This window comes from Schistocerca cancellata, chromosome 6 (genome assembly GCF_023864275.1).
Source record: "Schistocerca cancellata isolate TAMUIC-IGC-003103 chromosome 6, iqSchCanc2.1, whole genome shotgun sequence".
Classification (NCBI taxonomy): domain Eukaryota; kingdom Metazoa; phylum Arthropoda; class Insecta; order Orthoptera; family Acrididae; genus Schistocerca; species Schistocerca cancellata.
In genome coordinates, this window is record NC_064631.1 from 577,452,352 (window position 1) to 577,473,861 (window position 21,510).

Genomic DNA, 21,510 nt, shown 5'->3' on the forward strand with positions numbered 1-21,510 from the left:
CCTACATCCTTCTGAATCTGCTTAGTGTATTCATCTCTTGGTCTCCCTCTACGGTTTTTACCCTCCACACTGCCCTTCAGTACTAATTTGCAGCTGTGACTTATTAAACTGATAGTTCGGTAATTTTCACATCTGTCAACACCTGCTTTCTTTGGGATTGGAATTATTATATTCTTCTTGAAGTCTGAGGGTATTTCGCCTGCTTCATACATCTTGCTCACCTGATGGTAGAGTTTTGTCAGGACTGGCTCTCCCGAGACCGTCAGTAGTTCTAATGGAATGTTGTCTACTCCCGGGGCCTTGTTTCGACTCAGGTCTTTCAGTGCTCTGTCAAACTCTTCACGCAGTATTATATCTCCCATTTCATCTTCATCTACATCCTCTTCCATTTCCATAATATTGTCCTCAAGTACATTGGCCTTGTATAGACCCTCTATATACTACTTCCACCTTTCTGCTTTCCCCTCTTTGCTTAGAACTGGGTTTCCATCTGAGCTTTTGATATTCATACAAGTGGTTCTCTTTTCTCTGAAGGTCTCTTTAATTTTCCTGTAGGCTGTATCTATCTTACCCCTAGTGAGATAAGCCTCTACATCCTTACATTTGTCCTCTAGCCGTGCCTGCTTAGCCATTTTGCACTTCCTGTCGATCTCATGTTTGAGACGTTTGTATTCCTTTTTGCCTGCTTCATTTACTGCATTTTTATATTTTCTCTTTTCATCAATTAAATTCAGTATTTCTTCTGTTACCCAAGGATTTCTACTAGCCCTCGTCTTTTTACCTACTTGATCCTCTGCTGCCTTCACTACTTCATCCCTCAAAGCTACCCATTCTTCTTCTACTGTATTTCTTTCCCCCATTCCTGTCAATTGTTCCCTTATGCTCTCCCTGAAACTCTGTACAACCTCTGCTTTAGTCAGTTTATCCAGGTCCCATCTCCTTAAATCCCCACCTTTTTGCAGTTTCTTCAGTTTTAATCTACAGGTCATAACCAATAGATTGTGGTCAGAATCCACATCTTCCCCTGGAAATGTCTTAAAATTTAAAACCTGGTTCCTAAATCTCTCTCTTACCATTATATAATCTATCTGAAACCTATCAGTATCTCCAGGCTTCTTCCATGTATGCAACCTTCTTTCATGATTCTTGAACCAAGTTTTAGCTATGATTAACTTGTGCTCTGTGCAAAATTCTACCAGGAGGCTTCCTCTTTCATTTCTTACCCCCCAATCCATATTCACCTACTACATTTCCTTCTCTCCCTTTTCCTACTGCCGAATTCCAGTCACCCATGACTATTAAATTTTCGTTTCCTTTCACAATCTGAATAATTTCTTTTATTTCATCATACATTTCTTCAATTTCTTCGTCATCTGGAGAGCTAATTGGCATATAAACTTGTACTACTGTAGTAGGTGTGGTCTTCGTATCTATCTTGGCCACAATAATGCGTTCACTACGCTGTTTGTAGTAGCTTACCCACATTCCTATTCATTATTAAACCTACTTCTGCATTACCCCTATTTGATTTTGTGTTTATAACCCTGTAGTCACCTGACCAGAAATCTTGTTCCTCCTTCCACCGAACTTCACTAATTCCCACTATATCTAACTTTAACCTATCCATTTCCCTTTTTAAATTTTCTGACCTACATGCCCGATTAAGGGATCTGACATTCCACGCTCCGATCCATAGAATGCCAGTTTTCTTTCTCCGGATAACGACATACTCTTGAATAGTCCCCGCCCGGAGATCCGAATTGGGGACTATTTCACCTCCGGAATATTTTACCCAAGAGGACGCCATCATCCTTTAACTATACAGTAAAGGTGCATGCCCTCGGGAAAAAATTACGGCCGTAGTTTCCCCTTGCTTTCAGCCGTTCACAGTACCAGCACAGCAAGGCCATTTTGGTTAGTGTTACAAGGCCAGATCAGTCAATCATCCAGACCGTTGACCTTGCAACTACTGAAAAGGCTGCTGCCCCTCTTCAGGAACCACACGTTTGTCTGGCCTCTCAACAGATACCCCTCCGTTGTGGTTGCACCTGCGGTACGGCTATCTGTATCTCTGAGGCATGCAAGCCTCCCCACCAATGGCAAGGTCCATGGTTCCTCCACACTGAAGAGGGTTGTAGCTGGTACAATTTTTTGATATATGCAACACAAAACCAGAAGTAGTACTTAATTTTTGTTTTTTTTGCCTAATATGTGCTTCTATTACAAGATGTCTTGTAGATGAAGTCCAAGAATTTTGGTACAGGCTGTTCTGGTAATTGTGTGGCCACATAGCTCTACATTGGGTGATATCAAATTTTTTGTTTGTGCTGTGTATATATCCACAGCTATTGCTTTACCAAAGTTTATTATTAAGTCATTGTTATTAAAACATGTTGGCCTGTCTGTGACTTCTCGTATGTTTTTTACAAGTGTTTCTTCTGAGTTTCCTGTAATTAGAACGCTCGTATCATCAGTAAATTAAAATATTTTACTGATCCTGGTGGCACACAATATTTAACAGTCAGTGGCTTGGAATTATGTTTCCTAACGACATTATCCCTTTCCTGATATGTTTCCATATATTGTTCCCTGTTCCTACAATAAGAGCTGAGCCAGTTGTTAGGTGTTCCTCTGATGCCAAGATTTTCTAGCTTGTGTAGCAATTTGTCATGATTTATGGTGTCAAATGCATTTGACAAATCTAAAAATATGCCCATGGTAAATTTTTTGTTGTTTAATGCTAACAGCGCCTCTAATAGAAAGGAATGAACTGCTGATTCGGTTGAACACTGTGCTCTAAATCCATGTTGAGATTCTGACAGGATGCCATTATCCTCTAAGAAGTCTGTTAGTCTCTTATTGAAGAGTCGTTCTAATATTTTTTAGAAAATAGACAAACGTGCCAAATATCTGTAGCTGGAAATATCATCTATGTTTCCTTTCTTGTACCACGCTCGTTTCAGTTGATGTTCGTATGGGCGCTGATAACCTCTATATTGAGCGCCCCTAACGCACAAGCACAACAGTGATATGGAAGGCGCATGGACAAGGTTAAGCAACACAGTTTCTTCAAAGAATAAGCAAAAATGGAGAAGTGGTGTATGCAGTACAGCAGCACAAGGGTTTAAGTGTTAATAACCTTTCACCAGTCATTTTTGTACGAAAACAGTTCTAAAGTTACTTGTAACTATGTTACAATATACATTTTTTTTATTTATGTGTACATTTTTCCAGTATGTATTTCGTAAATTAGTCTTGAATTCCTCAATGCGTTTTCCATTTATCAGTCTTTTAATTTGCAATTATTTTTAATTTTTATCATGCCACTAAAAAATGATAAAAATTAAAAGTAATTGAGAATTAGAAGATTGATAAATGAAAAACTAATTGAGGAATTCAAGACTAATTTTTATCATGCCCCTGTAAAGGAAATGAAAGAAAAATTCGGAGTAGGTATTAAAATCCATGAAGAAGAAATAAAAACCTTGAGGTTCACCGATGACATTGTAATTCTGTCAGAGACAGCAAAAGACTTGGTAGAGTGGTGACAGAATGGACAGTGTCTTGAAAGGAGGATGTAAGATGAACATCAACAAAAGCAAAACGAGGATAATGGAATGTAGTCGAATTAAGTCTGGTGATGCTGAGGGAATTAGATTAGGAAATGAGACACTTAAAGTAGTAAAGGAGTTTTGCTATTTGGGGAGCAAATAACTGACGATGGTCAAAGTAGAGAGGATATAAAATGTAGACTGGCAATGGCGAGGAAAGCGTTTCTGAAGAAGAGAAATTTGTCAAGATCGAGTATAGATTTAAGTGTCAGGAAGTCGTTTCTGAAAGTATTTGTATGGAGTGTAGCCATGTATGGAAGTGAAACGTGGACGATAAATAGTTTAGACAAAAAGAGAATAGAAACTTTTGAAATGTGGTGCTACAGAAGAATGCTGAAGATTAGATGGGTAGATCACATAACTAATGAGGAGGTATTGAACAGAATTGGGGAGAAGAGAAGTTTGTGGCACAACTTGACTAGAAGAAGGGATCGGCTGGTAGGACATGTTCTGAGGCACCAAAGGATCAAAAATCGTAGAGGGAGACCAAGAGATGAATACACTAAGCAGATTCAGAAGGACGTAGGGTGCAGGAGGTACTGGGAGATGAAGCTTGCACAGGATAGAGTAGCATGGAGAGCTGCATCAAACCAGTCTCCGGACAACAACATGCCCCTTGCTATTTAAGACCATCGCTGTCTATAAGACCATTAATAATGGATATTACGCTATGACTTTGCTGTCTCGATGCGTCCAGAAAAATGTTGTCTGTAACGATGTTGCTGGTTCACGTAACTCTTCTTGTGAATTTTGTTAGTAATGGACTTGGAAATAAAAGGCAGTTATACAATGAATAGATAGTTAAATCGTAATACTTGCGTTATAGCTTCTCTTCTTTCTGCCTAAACTATGGTCTGCTATGTATTCAACGAAAGACTACTTCTGCCGAGCACTGCATATGGAATGATGTAAGACAAGGGTTTAACGTGCCATCAACTGTAAAATCACTAGAAGCGGGTCCGTATGAAACATAAGACCTAGAGAACTCAGACGTCAACATAGGAATTGTCAACAAACTTTCTGAAAACTCGTATTTAAGTGATTCATTTCTATTGAAATTATGCCTCTCCACAAAGAGCGTATCTTGTGCCATGGATGTTTAACATCTCTAGATAGCGGCTCTACAGATGACAAAGTGAAAGGATTGAAAAATGACTTTCAATGTCGCGACATCTATTTACCGATACGTGGAAAGTTATGAAATACGAAGCTACGCAGAAAATTTTCGATATTATCTTGCAACGAAGCTATCACGTTATCGAGTGCGAAAACCGATTGTCATAGAAGTCCCGATTATCGATGAAAGTGCAAGAACCCAGGGAACCAAGGACGTGTTTGACACAGAAGGGAAGCGAGTGTGCGATGAGGGAGGAAGTTTGTGGGCGTGAGTTACTGTGCCTTGTTTATCCGTGTGTTGTATTTTTAACTTGATATTGAAAGACAGGCCGTGTTACGAAATGTGCGTAGTTTGTTGTCAAGACACTGTCATCTAATCCAAGGAAATGCATTTTGCAGAATCAACAACTTAGAAATTTTTCTTTTTGTTTTGTTTTTTTTTGGGAGTAAGTAAGACACTACGAGAAAGGGAAAAAAGACGCTGAATAGTTATCACAGTGCTTCACTCTTCGTTTGGGTGATTCACTGGGAAGTGCGATGTACATTGGCATGTCGAGGATGAGAGGACTGTATTTATAAACATGACTTCTGTGTGGAAAAGACTGCAGCGAGTTAACAAGAGAGCAGCAAAATTTCAGTTTACTATTTCCTATCACCAGCTAACGTTAGAGACTACTTCGAAATGGTGAGTTAACCTGTTGGAATAATATAACTTTTGCGATTATATATTCTCCTGTCATTTTAATACTTCCAAATTCATTCAGTAAATTTCTTTCGATCTTTCAGCGTCCCATATATACGCTTCGCGTGTTTGTTATGATTGTGCACATAATGAGGAGTTTTATGGTTTGACGTGCCAAAAATTAAATGTGCCAAATCAAATGACAGTTTAAAAGTGTAGTGTATATGAATCGCCAAATAATCAAATCCATGACCGACCATCAAATAGGTTTTGCATATTTTAGTTTGGACACCAATGCTTTGACTAAAATTCAGTGATATGTAATGCGATGAAACGACGAACATTATTGTCCTCTATTTATGACGATGCTCTACCCATGAACAATTTGTGTATGCTATGGACTCCATTAAATAACCAGCATTGGAAACTTACTTAGAGTGTTTGATGTCTTAACTTTTTTTTCACAGAGATATATTTCAGAGGTGCTTGATGTATTCTGCCAATTCGTGCATTGCCTTGATATGCGCTTGACTTGCTGTGATGGTGCAGCAATGTTGAGTCTTCAGTAATTCACTTGCATCATTTTTCGAAGTTTCATCTGGTCATACTTTTAACACAAAATACATACCGCTGCTGATCGTTTTCAATTTCAGTCTAAAAACAAGGGATTCTTCATTGTCTTGTGGCATATTTGTTGATCGAACAGTTCATGGGTGTATTGATGGTTCATAGTGTCCAGCGAGTCTGTTGCACACTATGAACTGGCAGTACACCTGTGGGCTGTTGGAACAGAATATGTGATGTTCATGTTTTTTCTGTCAGTGTTACTTCAGTTTGAGGCTTAGCTGTTCTTTGTTTGCATGTGTTAGTAAAGGACTCAAAGGCTGTGATATGACTTCCTGACATAGTTCCACAGTGTTGGTGTACGCTTCACGGCACCTAGATGATGACTTTAGGAAAAGTTGCTTAATGATGAAAAGAGGATAAGTGTGTATCTGGAGTACTTCAGGTGTTTAGTGTGTTGGTTTGGATCATCTGGATATATAATAAAGTTGATAGTGAAGGCTATATGGGTAGCTTCAGTTCCAGTATTCATCTGGTGTGTACGAAAAGTGCAACCTCCATGCTGTTAGCATATACATTGTCCTCAAATTTATTCATTGATTGAAACACCTTTCTACTCACACAGCCAGCTCCTTACAAATCTAAATAAATTATCATCTTCAGTGTGGCTCATGTATGGGAAATTATCTCAAAGATATTTGTATAGTTAGTTGTTTGTAAACCCATTTCACATTATAAGAGAGTAATTTGATTTGCAGAGTACTTTCATAACACTGCAGAAGTAGTAACATTTTGTATGTTTGCCTATCTAAAAAACTATTCCTTTCACTATTTTTTTTCCAAGTTACAGGGTTAAACACCTTAATGAAGTGGATTTATACCTTCCAAAGTCAAAATGTTTAGTACTTTCAACAGCAGTATGCGCACATGAATGTAAAGTTGACCCCTTCTTAACTGTTGGGACTGATAGTTCTTCCTCCTTAAGCAGAAAGGTGGATCAATGGTGGGGAATGACTCTTCAGTGGTGTTGAAGTGTGCGTGCTTTGCTGTATGTTCAGAAGACATTCATCTTCTAAACACCCCCCCCCCCCTCTCTTCCATGCCTTGAATACTTATTTGTGGTGACAGACTGATCTGTAATGCCTTCAGTGACTATTGTAGCAGAATATTCTCAAATGATATTCCACGAAACCCAAAGAAATTCTGGCTTGTATGTAAAGGCTGTTAGCAGATCAAAAGTTAGTAGGCCTATCCAGCTCTTAGCAAATGAGACAGGAACTGAAATTGAGGGTAGCAAAGCAAAAGCTGAAATGCTTAACTCTGCTTTCAAATGTTCCTTAACAAAGGAAAACCCAGGTGAACTGCCCCAAGTTAATCCTCGTACCACTGAAAAGATGAATGAAATGAGTGTTAGTGTCGGCAGTGATGAGAAACAGCTGAAATCGTTAAAGTTGGACAAAGGTCTAGGGCTCGATGGAATCCCTATAAGATTCTTAGACCAAATTTATGGCTGAGATCCCTCAAACAAAATGCTGTGTCCTGTTCATGGAAAAAAGCAGAGGTCACATCTGTCTGCAAGAAGGGTAGTAGAAGTTATCCACTAACGACCATCCAATACCCTTGACGTCAATTTGTTGTAGAATCTTAGAACATATTCTAAGCACAAACAGAATGAGATATCTCAAACAGAATGATCTCCTCAATGACAACGTGCATGGATTCCAGGAACTGAACTGAAAGACTCTTGAACTATGCCAAGAAAATCTGTTAACAAAGTTTAAAGAACCGGCTTTAATTCATGGCTATAGGAACATGCTACAACTCCCTACATATTGCTCACATAGGGACCATGGGATTCTTCCCACACTCCTTACATGAATGGGACAGGAAGAAACTCTACTAATGGTACAATGGAAAATACCCTCTGCCATGCAACTGACGGTGGTTTTCAGAGTATAGATGTAGATGTAGTGCAGTCTGAGGTCTAGTTTAGGTTGGGAAGTGACAATTTGGGTGATAGTTTGTGAGTTGGCAAAGCCAGTGAGTGTGAAAGTATATTGTCTGGTTGTGGGAACAAATTGACCGGTAGCGAAGCATAGTGTTAATGTCTGCACCATATTGAAAAACTAAAGGGCTTCAAATATGTAAATTTCACTGGTAATGGAGCTCCAAAGCATATTATGTGGAGTGGTGCTATAACAGAACTTCATTGTCTAGAGCATCTTTCGGTACATGCCCCACAGCAGCAACTGCTCATAATTTTATTTCAAAGTGTAAGAGGCTGACTTGACTACAGTAAGATAGTTGAAATGAATGTAGGTTGCAGTGATTATGCAGAAATGAAGAGGCTTGTAGAAGATAGACCAGAGTGGACGCTTACATCAAACCAGTCTTAAGGTTGAAGGCACAACAAAAACACTTCTAACATAGCTGATAAATAAACTACTAATACCACTATTTGTCTACCCACCAATTTCTCTTCTTTTTCCCATACACACAAATGGCAGTTGCCTCCCCCCACCTAACCTCTCCCTCTGTACTTACAGAAAACAAATTATTGATATAGATTTAAAAAATAATAGCAATAGAAACTATCATATAGTTTTTTGCTTGTTCCTATCAGAAGGATGTAAACAGCCATCCCCATACAGCTTACAGCTCACGTTCAACATGTTACAAACATATTGTTACTACAGAATGTCTGGTTTTCTAGGCAAAGTTTCTACTCAACTCATTTATAGATTTTTTTAACAGACATCACTACACATGTAGCTTCAGGCACAATCTGCATGACTCTGTTACTGCATTCTCCTGCCTTACTACACATAGGAAGGCCTTGTTGGCTAATGTAACAAGGCCAGGTCAGTCTGTCATCACTGTTGCCCATACAGCTACTCAAAAGGCTGTTGCAACCCTTCAGGGGGTCGTCAGAAGTGTCTGATCCCACACGTCAGCTTTGACCCGTGACGTAAGGTTGTTGTTGTGTGTGACGTCATGACGGCGCGGAGTTTGGTTTGTGAGTGTGGCATGTTTGTAGATGTCGTCGTGTTGTGGTTTGTTGTGCTCTGGTGGTATGTTTAGGGCTTTCATTCGTGTGGTGTCATGTGCTCAGTTTGGTCTTGCTCATTATACAGAATTGTTCGAGTGTTGGCTGTGTTTGCAGTGGAATTTGTTTCAGTGAGTTAACGATTTAGTGGTTTTGTGTGAAGGTTAATTTAGTGCCGTTCCCTGTAGGTCGTGAGGTAATTTTAGTAAATTAATCAGTTGTTGTTTTTGTTCGGGAATGGGTACGAAAGATAAAATTAATAGTACGCATATGCGGGAAATGTTGGGAAACGCTGCTTTGGAACTTACAAAGTTTTTACAGCTGTTTGGTTTAATTGCTGAGATCGTGAAGTGCTCCATTTGTGGCGAAGAAATGAAGTTGGCTAAAGTTCCGGCGTCTCGGACCACGGACTGTTATATGTGGCACTGTCGAAAGGATGACATTTGGCGTTCCATATGGTGTGGTTCCTGGTTCGAGAAGTCTAGGTTGGGCATGCGTGAGATTGTACTGGTGACCTATTATTTTTGTTATAGATCCCCACACAGTTTTTGCGCGCGTGAGACTGGTGAGAGTGACAGGAGTGTGCTTGATTGGTTTTCTTTTTGCTGTGAAGTGTGTTCTGGGTTAATTAAGTACAAGGGTAAGTTGGGGGGGGGGGGGGCATGGGGTTGTTGTGGAGGTGGAAGAGTTGCAGTTTCGAAAAAGGAAGTATGGGAGGGGTAAGTCTGTGGTTGGTGTCTGGGTGTGGGAGGCTGTTGTTCTGGGGGGTGGGTGTTCTGAATGTGTTTTTAGGGTTGTGGAAGGGAGGTCTAAGATGGAATTAGTGGGGTTAATTGAGGAGTACATAAAACCGGGGTCCACAGTGGTTTCAGATGCATTTTCTTCATATAGGGGTTTGGGTGGGAGGGGGATTCAATCATTTAGTCATTAACCATAGCTTAGAGTTCAAAAATTATGGGACGGGGGCTTGCGGAAATACAATAGAGGGGATGTTGGGGGGGCTGTTAAGTCAGTTCTTGGGAGGAGGAAGACACACTCTTCCAACCTTCAGTCTCATGTAGATGAGTACTATTGGCGGAAGAGTGTCCCTGAGGGCTATTGTGTTTTTCGTGTTTTTTTAAGGCCTGTTAGTAAAATGTATAGGCCGAAAGTGGTTAGTGAGGGTGGGTGGCTGCAGCTCAGGGTGGGGTGGGTGGCTAATTTCGTGTTAGAGTGTTTGTGGGGGGGGGGGGGGGGGTTGGTTTGTGTTTTAGTTGTGAAGGATCTATTTTGTTGAGTTGTAGTGTGTGACTGAGATTTTTTTAATGTTGCATTTGGTTTTTGTTTGTGGGTTTTTTATTTTGGGGTTAGGGGGGAGGTTGGGTTGCTTGGGGGGGGGGGTCTGGTCTTTCTTTTGGTTGAGTATTTTTTTGTTGGTGTGTGCGTGCGTGCCTGTGTGGGATTGTGGTGGGCAACCTAGTTTGTGGTGCCGGAACGTATTTGTGGTAAGGTGTTATTTTTTTGTTTTTGGTGTATGTGTTGTGTGTTGGGGTCGAGGGAAGTGTTTTATTACAATGTGTGGCTGTGAATGTTGGTATTGGTATCAGGAGATATTTTTGAGCTATATAGGTCAAGGGAAGTGTTTGATCCTAATTTATGGGATCGGGAGCTGCTGTTGAGCTGTATAGGTCAAGGGAAGTATTCGATCACAATTTATGGGATTGGGAGCTGCTGTTGAGCTATATAGGTCAAGGGAAGTGTTCGATCTCGATTTATGGGATCAGGAACTGCTGTTGAGCTGTATAGCTCAAGGGAAGTGTCCGATTCCATATGATATTGTGTTTAGTGGAATTTGGGGAGTTTCGTGATGTCGGTTTTTTTCATCATTTTGCGTGGTTTTGTGTGGTGGTGGGTGTCTAAATTTGTTTATATTGAGTTTGTCCCCACCCAAAAACCCCCAATTTCCCCTGCATGCCCCGTTAGTGTCATTAGGCTTTTTGTGGAACGTGAATGTGTTGGTTTTTTGATGTGTTTTCGTCTTTATAATGTGTATGTAATGACTTTATATGCGCCATATTGGAATCGTGGTTTATGGTCGTTTCCGCCATATTTGTGACGTCATGGGTCGAAGCAGACGGGCGGGATTGGATGCTTCCGTATTTCCCCTTCAGGTACTGTATTTAGTCTGGCCTGCCTCCAGGTACCACTCTGGTGTGGTTGCATCTGTTCACAATTTATCTGTGTTGATGAGGCACACAAGCAATCCCACCGTGGTTCGTGAAGGAGATGGGGTTAATGGAATTCAGAGCACTTCCATGTAACCTAAAGAAAGAAATTTATAATTCTGCCAGTTTGAAAGAATAGTAAGTACATACTTCATTAGTAACTCCTACTAATTATTGGTCCTTCTTAGCCCAGGCTTTGAGTGACTTTTCTGAATTCCAGGCCTTTTCCTTCACCCTTGTTTCTTTCCCTTCCACCCTCCTACCAGAAGAAGGAGCCACTGGCTCCAGAAACACCTTTTTATATGTATGTTCTCCTGCCGCCTCTTGGTGAGTAGATTGTTTAGCTATACAATTATGTTAAATTATCTAATTATCTAGATCAAAGGATTAAACATTTCTATTATCTACGTGCTAAATGGCAATGTTCATTTTAAAGCAACAAATAAGTGTTAATATATTATAAACATCCATGAGTGTAGGTATTTATTTTATGTGATAAATGCTGATATAAAAGTATAGCCTATATTTAAATAACAATAGCAAATAAATATAAGGTATTTAATATAACAGGGGAAGCAGCAGTTTTCTGTTTGTAAATATAGAATAGTCATTAGGTTTATTTTTCATTTAAGTAACATAAATGATTTCAGTAAATACTTATTTGAACACAAAATGCTTATAGCTTCCAGTCTATACATACTCCAAGTTGGCTGCTTGTATGTGCCAAACAGAATAGCCAGAAATATGAAATTAGATCAGATGTGCATTCTTATGGGACCATAAACTGGAAATTACTGGACATACCTTGGCCTAGGCTAAGTAAAGTCGAAACAAATTGTTAACCTGTTGCTTAAATATTTTTCAATAATGTACCATGTGACACAAGGGGATTGCATTGTGGTGCAGCGTTCGTTGAAAGTAAAAGCTTTCTGTAAAACAAATTACTTTGTAGGCAATCAAAAACTATTTTTGTTTTTTAAAATGTGACGGCGAACAAAGAAAGTCGTATCATATTGCTTATATGTGCTTTAGATGCACGCAAATCATTTACATCATTACATATGTATTGATATGATGTAAACCACCACCATCATTTACAGGCAAATAAATCCACTTTAAATTTTTGTTATTAAGTGGGTTAAATGTAGTTGGTATAAGCAGAGTAGTAAAGATCTTTGTTAATACAGTGTACAAATTAAAACTGAGAGAGTTGCTGTTCTCTTATTAATGTATTCCTTGATTTACTTCATAGTCCTGAAAGTTCTTCACAACACAATGAATTAATGATGAGTCTTTTTCTGGGAGAAATTAAATTAACAGATGATAATAGACCCATAACAATGAAATTTTTTCTTTCAGGAAGCCAACAAAATTAAGTGTTGTATGGACTCGCCGAAGTCGACGTGTTGTAACAGAGCCCTTGGCGTGGGAACCAACCATGAAAGATCCACTACGTGGTGTTGTCGTCTGGGCAGTTCCAGAGAATAAAGAAATTACAGTAACATTATTCAAAGATCCAAGAACACAGGAACTGGAAGACAAGGACTGGACTTTTCTAGTTGAAGATGTAAGCTTTACTGTAGTATTACAAATTTCTTCACTAATTGCTACCCTTGGTACCAACAAATAAATAAAAAATGAAGAACGCTGTGTTCAAGAAATGATACACAGTACCATTATGAAAATACTTGGCTGACAGTGCTGTGATACTTGTTTTGTTGACCTTCATAATTAACTGTAGTGTTAATGGTATGTTCAGTAATAATATGATATTTATTGAAGACTCAGTTATGTTCAGTTTCTTTGTTTTATTTACTGCTGTGCTTGCAAATAACAATCTGCATAAGTCTTTAGTTGCAGATGGCTATAAGCATAAGTGGTAGATATGCAGAGTGGGTAAAGTTACTTCAGAATCCCTTCCCATTCACCTACAGTTTAATCAGCTCAGGGATGTTGTAATATGAGACAGAAGGCAGAATAAAGAATGGAACGAAAACACGAGAGCTGTTACAGCAGTGTCTAACCAGTCGTCCACGCACTTTATTAGAGAACAGAGAGATTTTCTGTCCTTTTCGGTTCCAATCATTTCACTAGAGAGAAGAAACAGTTTCAGAAAGTAATGGAAATAATGGCATTATCTGCAAAACGTGAAAAGAAATGAGGCTCTCTTTTGAACTAATCATGAGTAAATGAATTATTTGACAATTATATAAATCCTTCCCTTTGTTTATGACATGAAATTTGTTTTACAACGAAGTGAGGAAATTTGCCTTTTTAGGATTCTGTAACTAGATAGAACTTCCTCTACTGATTACAACAGTGAGGAGTTTTGCGGCTGTGTACATTAAATTCTGACACAACAGATGCAACACTTCACAAAATTCAAAAGGTAGCTAGCTGTCAGAACAGTTATGAATTCATATTGTCTGTCATCAGGGGTTGGTTGACATTACAAGTAGTGTTAGTGACTGAGTTATAGTGAACTGCAGCAACAGCCAAGCTTAATGCTGCAGCCTGTTTTGACAATTGTACCGTGATAATTGTCACACTAATGATCGAATTATTAAAAAGTTTCAGCATTGTAAAATAATTGGCTATGTTTCATCTTTCTTAATTTAAATTCCTCACCAATTCATAAAGGATTGAATTTAATTAAATGTTAAGCTGTGCTTACTCTGAGTCCTTACAAGGTTACACAGTAAGTACATTTCTACTTGGCTTTATTTGAAGCCTGTATTCCTTGTTGCTGTGCTTCTACTTCTGGGGTGATTTTAGTTAGTTGAGTACAGCTTCTGAAGTATCATTTAACCAAATGTTGCAATTTGCTTTTTTTTATTTTTCTGAATCTTTTTAAATTTCCATTACTTCTTATTTGCGAAACCATTCAGTTGTTAGATACTACTTTCTTCTGTGTGGCTATTCATTGTACATTGTGCCTAGTCTTAGAAGATGGGTTGAAGTAAGGATACTTCCCATATTTTTCATTCGTAGATTTACAGAAAGTTTTTGACAATTTTAGCAGAATACACTTTTTGAAATTCTGAAGGTAGTAAGTATAAAATTCAGGGAGGGAAAAATTATTTCCTACATGTACACAAATGTGTCTGCACTTATGATTCAAAGGACATGACTGTGGTTGGGAATGGAGTGATGCAGTCTATTGCTCTTATTATTCAATCTGTACATTGAACAAGCAATAAAGGAAACCAAGGATGAATTTGGAAAGGAAGTAGATGTCCAGGAAGAAGAAATTATAACTTCAAGATATGCCAATGACATTGTAATCATATCTCAGACAGCAAAGGACTTGGAAGATAGGTTGAATGGATGGAATACATAGTGTGTCAGCAATGGGATATGAGATGAACATCAACAAAAGTAAAACAAGAGTAATGGAATGGAGCTGATTTAAACCATCAGTAGTTCTGTATTCAAACTGACTGGGTTGCAATGATAAAATCAATAAACATTGGGCAAGGAATGATGTTATTGCTCATATGATGCATTTCAGAATTTATCCATCGTCAGATACCTACAAAAAGTCAGATACAAAAATATTTCATATAGCGTAGTAATGGATGTCTATAGCACTCCACTTTGAAAACACCTGGAACAAGCTACAATACATCTAATCAAAAGTGGTTGCTGCATGTAGATGTAATGTTTCCAGTTGTACGTGAAACGAAACATTTGCATACTGCTGAGATAATTCTGCAGAGTGCGGAACAAGAAGACATCTTTGCCTCCAAGGGGTGTTACAAAATGTATAATGGTACCAAGGCGCATCAACTACTGTTTATTATACCATGTGCCTGATAGCTGTGGACCAACTTATAATAAAAGAAATGTTTTCATTACACAAATGGTAATATTACAGAAGATGCTGAAGAGTAATTTGGTAGATTGCATAACTAATGAGAAAGTACTGAATAGAATTGGGGAGAAAAGAAATTTATTGAACAACTTGGTGAAAAGAAGGGATCAGTGATATCCTGAGGCACCAAGGACTAACGGGGTGGGCCAGGGTGGAGGGAGTAAAAACTGTAGGGGGATACCTAGGCAAGAGTACAGTAAGCAGGTTAAAATAGATGTAGAATATAGTCGTCATTCGAAGATGGACATATTTGCACAGGATAGGCTAGTGTGGATAGTTTGATAGGGCAGTGTCTCCTTGGATAGAGTGAGCTGCAATCTGTGATTGTTTGCTGATGTTTCAGTTGTGACTGTGGAGGGATTCAGGATGACATGAACAGAATTTATATTGAGTGTGATGAATGGCAGTTTTGATTTAAATGTGGGTGCTGCAGATGGCTAGAAGTAGTATATTGTAATGTCCAATTAGTGTATTTATGGATTTCTGCTTGACTCAGTCTCGTCCATTAAATACCTAGGCATGTTGTTGTTGTTGTTGTTGTTGTTGTTGTTGTTGTGATCTTCAGTCCAGAGACTGGTTTGATGCAGCTCTCCATGCTACTCTATCCTGTGCAAGGTTCTTCATCTCCCAGTACCTACTTGTTGTAAAATGACAAGTCAGTTCATTAGTTTCATCTTCCGTGGCTCATTTGCACAATAAATCGTAATGATCTGGACTGAGTCATTTTACATACACATTGCAAATTAATTTGTAAATATGGCTACCTGCTGAACATTTATTTTTATTAAATCTATAGATGTGAGTTAGTAACTCCTATCCACTACGTTTTACACATTACAACAATAGAAATTCTTCCATGGAGTAGAAGGATTTGTCAAGGAGAAACTTTTCAGTTTGTTTTCAAATTTTACTTGTCTGTCTGTCAGACATTTTATATCAGTGTGTAAGTTATCAGTAATATTAGTTGCAGCATTGTGCACCCCTTTTTTTTGCTAAAGACAGCCTTAATGTGGAGTAATGAATGCCATTTTTCATTCTGGTATTGTAATTATTTACATTGTTGTTCCTCATGAACTACAGAGGATTATTTACAACAAATTTCATGATTTAATAAATATACTGTGAAGCAGTAGTCAAAAGAATTATTTACATCATTGTTCCTCTTGAACTGCAGTGGATTTTTTTCTATGAATTTCATGATCAAATAAATATACTATGTGATCAAAAGTATCTGGACACCTCCAAAAACCTAAGCTTTTCATATTAGGTGCATTATGCTGCCACCTACTGCCAGGTACTCCATATCTGTGACCTCAGTAGTCATTAGACATTGTGAGAGAACAGAATGGAGCGCTCCGCAGAAGTCACGTACTTTGAATGTGATCAAGTGATGTACACGACATTTCAGCACTCCTAAACCTCCCTAGGTCCACTGTTTCCAATGTGATAGTGAAGTGGAAACGTAAAGGGACACGTACAGCACATAAGCGTATAGGCCGACTTCGTCTGTTGACTGACAGAGACTGCCGACAGTTGAAGAGGGTCGTAATGTGTAATAGGCGGGCATCTATCCAGACCATCGCACAGAAATTCCAAACTGCATCAGGATCCACTGTAAGTACTATGTCAGTTAGGCAGGAGGTGAGAAAACTTGGGTTTCATGGTTGAGCGGGTGCTCATAACGCACAAATTGTGCCATTAAATGCCAAACGACACCTTGCCTGGTGTAAGAAGCATAAATGTTGGATGATTGAACAGTGAAGAACTGTTGTGTGGAATGACGAATCATGGTACATAATGTGGCGATCTGATGGCAGGGTGTGGGTATGGCGAATTCCCGGTGAATGTCATCTGCCAGTGTGTGTAGTGCCAACAGTAAAATTCGGAGGTGGTAGTGTTATGGTACGGTCATGTTTTTCATGGAGGGGACTTGCACCCTTGTTTAGCGTGGCACTATCACAGCACAGGCATACATTGATGTTTTAAGCACCTTCTTGCTTCCCACTGTTGAAGAGCAATTTGGGGATGGCAATTGCATCTGTCAACATCATCGAGCACCTGTTTATAATGCACGGCCTGTGACGGAGTGGTTACATGACAATAACACCCCTGTAATGGACTGGCGTGCACAGTGTCCTGACCTGAATCCTGTAGAACACTTTTGGGATGTTTTGGAACGCCGGCGTTGTGCCAGGCTTCACTCACCGACATAGATACCTCTCCTCAGTGCAGCACTTCGTGAAGAATAGGCTGCCATTTCCCAAGAAACCTTCCAGCATCTCATTGAACCTTTGCCAATGAGAGTGGAAGCTGTCATTGAGGCAAGGGTGAGCCAACACCATATTGAATTCCAGCATTACTGATGGAGGGTGTCACGAACTTGTAAGTCATTTTCAGCCAGGTGTCTGGATACTTTTGATCACATAGTGTATTTAAGAAATGATTATTAAATATATTTGCTACCTATGACTCAACATTTATCTCTCTTCTGTTCAGTTCGATAGTGATGTTTCCCTGTTCAGTGGCTAGTTGTCCTGTCTTCCTGTCTGCCATTTCACTGCATTCCATATAGTTTTAAGTCTTTTGTCAGAATTATTGATTTCTGACACTTGCAGATGTTGCTTGAGGTTTAAAAACTTTTCTCAGTCATTTTGAGTAGTTTTTGTAGTGTGGAACTACTGCATGATCTCTACTTGTTTTTGGCAGCAGATACGTTTCACTTTTCTTCTCACAAGGTACTTTAATCACTCTAGTGAGCCAAAGTCTTTACGCGGCTGTTTAATGTCCGTCCTTGTTAGCATTTGGAAGTCTGTTTTTAAATAATGATATGAAAGTATAATGAAATATATTAAATTTCATGTTAGCATTTAGTTCATTATAAATTTCATTCCTGGTCATCTCTTGTATCTTAGTCTTAAAAAAATTGTCCTGGAGTCATTAATTATTCTAACAGATATCCACTGAGGAGCATCTTTTCTGTAAGGCGCTATCTTATCCATCCTCACTAACTGCGCATCATAGAGAGCATTTGTTACGTGGTGAAGAGTTACTGTCTTGCTCTGAGCTTTACCAAAGAGAACAGTGTCCATTTGGCTCCTACTGGCGTTATGCATCTGTGCTGCAAAAGTTAATTACTAAGATCAAATTCTAGGATCCAAATATGGTTTCCAGATCACTTTTCATATCAGAATTCTGTAGAAAATCTGCAGTGAAATCATCACAGACTATTAACTGCTTGCTGCTGTTTGATTTGTAGCACAGTAAGGAATCCTGATTCCTCATAAACAGATCAAAATTCCCCAGTGGGAATCTGTATACGGTTACAGTTAATAGTGAACTATTTTTCAGTATTAATTCACAAGCATGTGCTTGTATGAGCTGATCACTGCAAAATCTATTTGTGTCAGTGTTTTTGAAATTGTGTTCTGTTTTAATATATGTAACAACTCCTCCTTTTTCTGTATTAGTTCTGTATGAGTAAGCTGCTAGAGTGTAGTCTTTTACATGTGGTTTATCTAACACTGTGGTTATGTAGTGCTCAGGGAGGCACAGGATGTCTGTTTTCAGAGCTCTCTAAATTTTTCAAACAGACCAGAAGCTATCTTATCACTCAGTCCTCTAATATCGGGGTGAAATAAGTTAACCTTACTTTTCTGTGCATTATTAAGTGTTTGTGGGGCACTTTTGTTATTTTGACTTCTCTCAAAAGGATGCCTAAATCGTGATTCTAACCTAAAAAGGATACTTCTATGTTGCCAGTAACGACAGGGATCTTGCTTTGTGTGATGATGGCCCCCCATACATTTTGTGCAAAAAGCTCATCCAATCTATCTTTCAGTCTCCTGTTCAGGCGTAGGCCATATTTAGTATAGGCAGCACTGCACTCATATGAATTTCAGTCAGCAGCAGTCCACTCAACTCATTGTTCACATGGCTAGCAGTGCTGTTAATCCAAGGATGGTCATAACATTGTCCACAAAACTCACATTTGTGTGTAGCTTCTACTTCTATTTTGTGTAGGTCGTCCCTAATGCTGTGATTATTGTCCTTAGCGAGACTTTTGTTGGCTCCACCTGCTACAGTAACCTGATCCTCTTTTCCAAAGTATGTGCACAGGTTCCTTATGTTCTCTTCCACCGCTAGCATTTGGCATCGCAATACTTGTGCTTCTAGATCTACATACATACTCCACATGCCACCATACAGTGCATGGGAGGTGGGGGAGAGCACACTGTACACTACTACTAGTCATTTCCTTTCCTGTTCCACTCGCAAACAGAGCGAGAAAAACACAACTGTATATATGCCACTGCACGAGTCTTAAATTCTCTTATCTCCTTGGTTATTTGACATCTATTTTGGTGGCAGCAGAATCTGGGTAATACTTGTGTGTTGTTGAAAGCTACTTATAACAAATCTAGCAGCTCACTTCTGAATTGCTTCGATGTCTTCCTCCGATCCTACCTGGTGCAGATCCCAGACATTCAGCAGTATTCAATAATGATTCACACTACATCCTATGTGCGGTTTGCCTTATGAGTAAACCACTTTCCTAAACTTAAACTTCTCCCAATGAACCGAAGTCGACAACTCACTTTCCCTACATCAATTCTTACATGCTCATTCCATTTCATATCGCTTTGCAATGTTACATCTACATATTTAATCGACATGACTGTGATGAGCAGCACACTGGTAGGGCTGTTTATGAACATTACGGATTTGTTTTTCTTACTAATTTGCATTAACTTGTATTTTTCTACATTTAGAGCTAGCTGCTATTCATCATACCAACTACAGATTTTGTCTGTCATCTTGTATCTTCCTGCACCAATGAAATGACACCTGCCTGTACACCACAGCACCATCGGCAAACAGTCACAGATTGCTGCTCACCTTGTCTGCCAGATCATTATAGATATAGAGAATAACAGAACTCTTATCATGCATTCCTGGGGCACTCCTGATAATACACTCGTCTCTGATGAACACTTGCAATTGAGGACAACATACTGCATTATATTGCTTAAGAAGAGTGTGAGCCACTCACGTATCTGGGAACCTATTTTGTATGCTCATATCATCATTAACAGTGAGCTGTGGGTCACTGTGTCAAATGATTTTTGTAAATCTAGAAATATGGAATCTGCTTATTGCCCTTCATCCGTGGTTTGGAATATATTGTGAGAAAAGGACATGTGGAGTTTCACACAGCTGTTGCTTTCTGAAGCTGTGCTGATTCGTAGATAGAAACTTTTCTATCTCAAAGAATAATTTTTTGGTCTGTTCTTTTACACTCCTTAGATCCTGGAGAAACTTGTGTTGGGTGAGGGATTCACGATAAGAGCAAACTACATAAGGGGCCAGTGCCATAGAATATGCTTTGTAAAACTGAGTTGGGATCCATCTGAACCTAGTTACTTATTTGTTTTCAGCTCTTTCAGTTGTTTCTTTATGCCGGGGGTAGTTATTACAATGTCCTCCATATGGGAGCATGTGTGATAGTCAAATGGTAGTATGTTTGTACAGTTCTTGTGCATGAACAATTTCTTAAATGCAAAATTTAAAACTTTTGCTTTCCTTTTGCTGTCGTCTACTGCCATACCAGATTGGTCAATGAGAGACTGCGTAGAAGCCTGAGATCTGCTTAGCGATTTAATGTAGGACCAGAATTTTCTCGAGTGTGGCAGAATTTTTTCTAAGGTATGACAGTGGTAGTTGTATGCTTCACACATCAATCTTTTTAGAGCCGCACAAATGTCTATTAACTTTTCCTTGCACATTTGCACATTCTCTTTTGAATGGAGAGTGCAACAGCCTCTGCTTCCTCAGAATTTTCTGAATTTTGTTGTTAAACCATGGTGGATCTTTTCCATCCATCAATCATACTGGAACTAAGTGAGATCAGTTCATTGTCTAAATGGGATGCTAACAACTGCTCATCTCCACTTTCTAGCAGAGATGTTCTCCTAGCCTTCTTGATTAGTTTATTAACTTAACCACAGTAACTATGATATGATCACTAATCCCTGACTCTATACTGCTGCCGTTGGTAAGGTCAGACCCGTTTGTAGCTACAGTGTCTAAAATGTTGCCAATGTGCATGTGCTGTCTAACTAGCCGCTCAAGACAGTTTACTGAAAATGTGTTCAAAAGTACTTTGCAAGACTGTCTGTGTGTACCCTTTGCTATGGATCAGTAGACATCCCGGTGTATACATTCTTGTTAATAGTAACTTCCAATTAATATTACATGTTCATGGTATATCTGCACTACTGACCATAGACTTTCTTCGAATGACTCTAAAACTGTGATAGCAGAAGCGAGTGAATGGTAAAAGCATCTAGCAATTAACTTGATTTCACGTAGACCTCTAATATATATCAGGATGACCTCGCTGACACTCTCAAATT

At 39.0% G+C, this 21,510-nt stretch overlaps 1 protein-coding gene across 1 annotated transcript in view; it reads left to right on the forward strand.

Annotated features, from left to right (window-relative positions):
• Window positions 1-4,964: 4,964 nt before the first annotated feature.
• LOC126190757 (EH domain-binding protein 1) overlaps window positions 4,965-21,510 on the forward strand; it is a 205,896-nt gene continuing 189,350 nt past the window's right edge. The window contains 2 exon segments of the mRNA XM_049931272.1: window positions 4,965-5,412; window positions 12,583-12,790. Of these exon segments, the coding sequence (XP_049787229.1) occupies window positions 5,309-5,412; window positions 12,583-12,790 (312 nt within the window). The 5' untranslated portion in view covers window positions 4,965-5,308.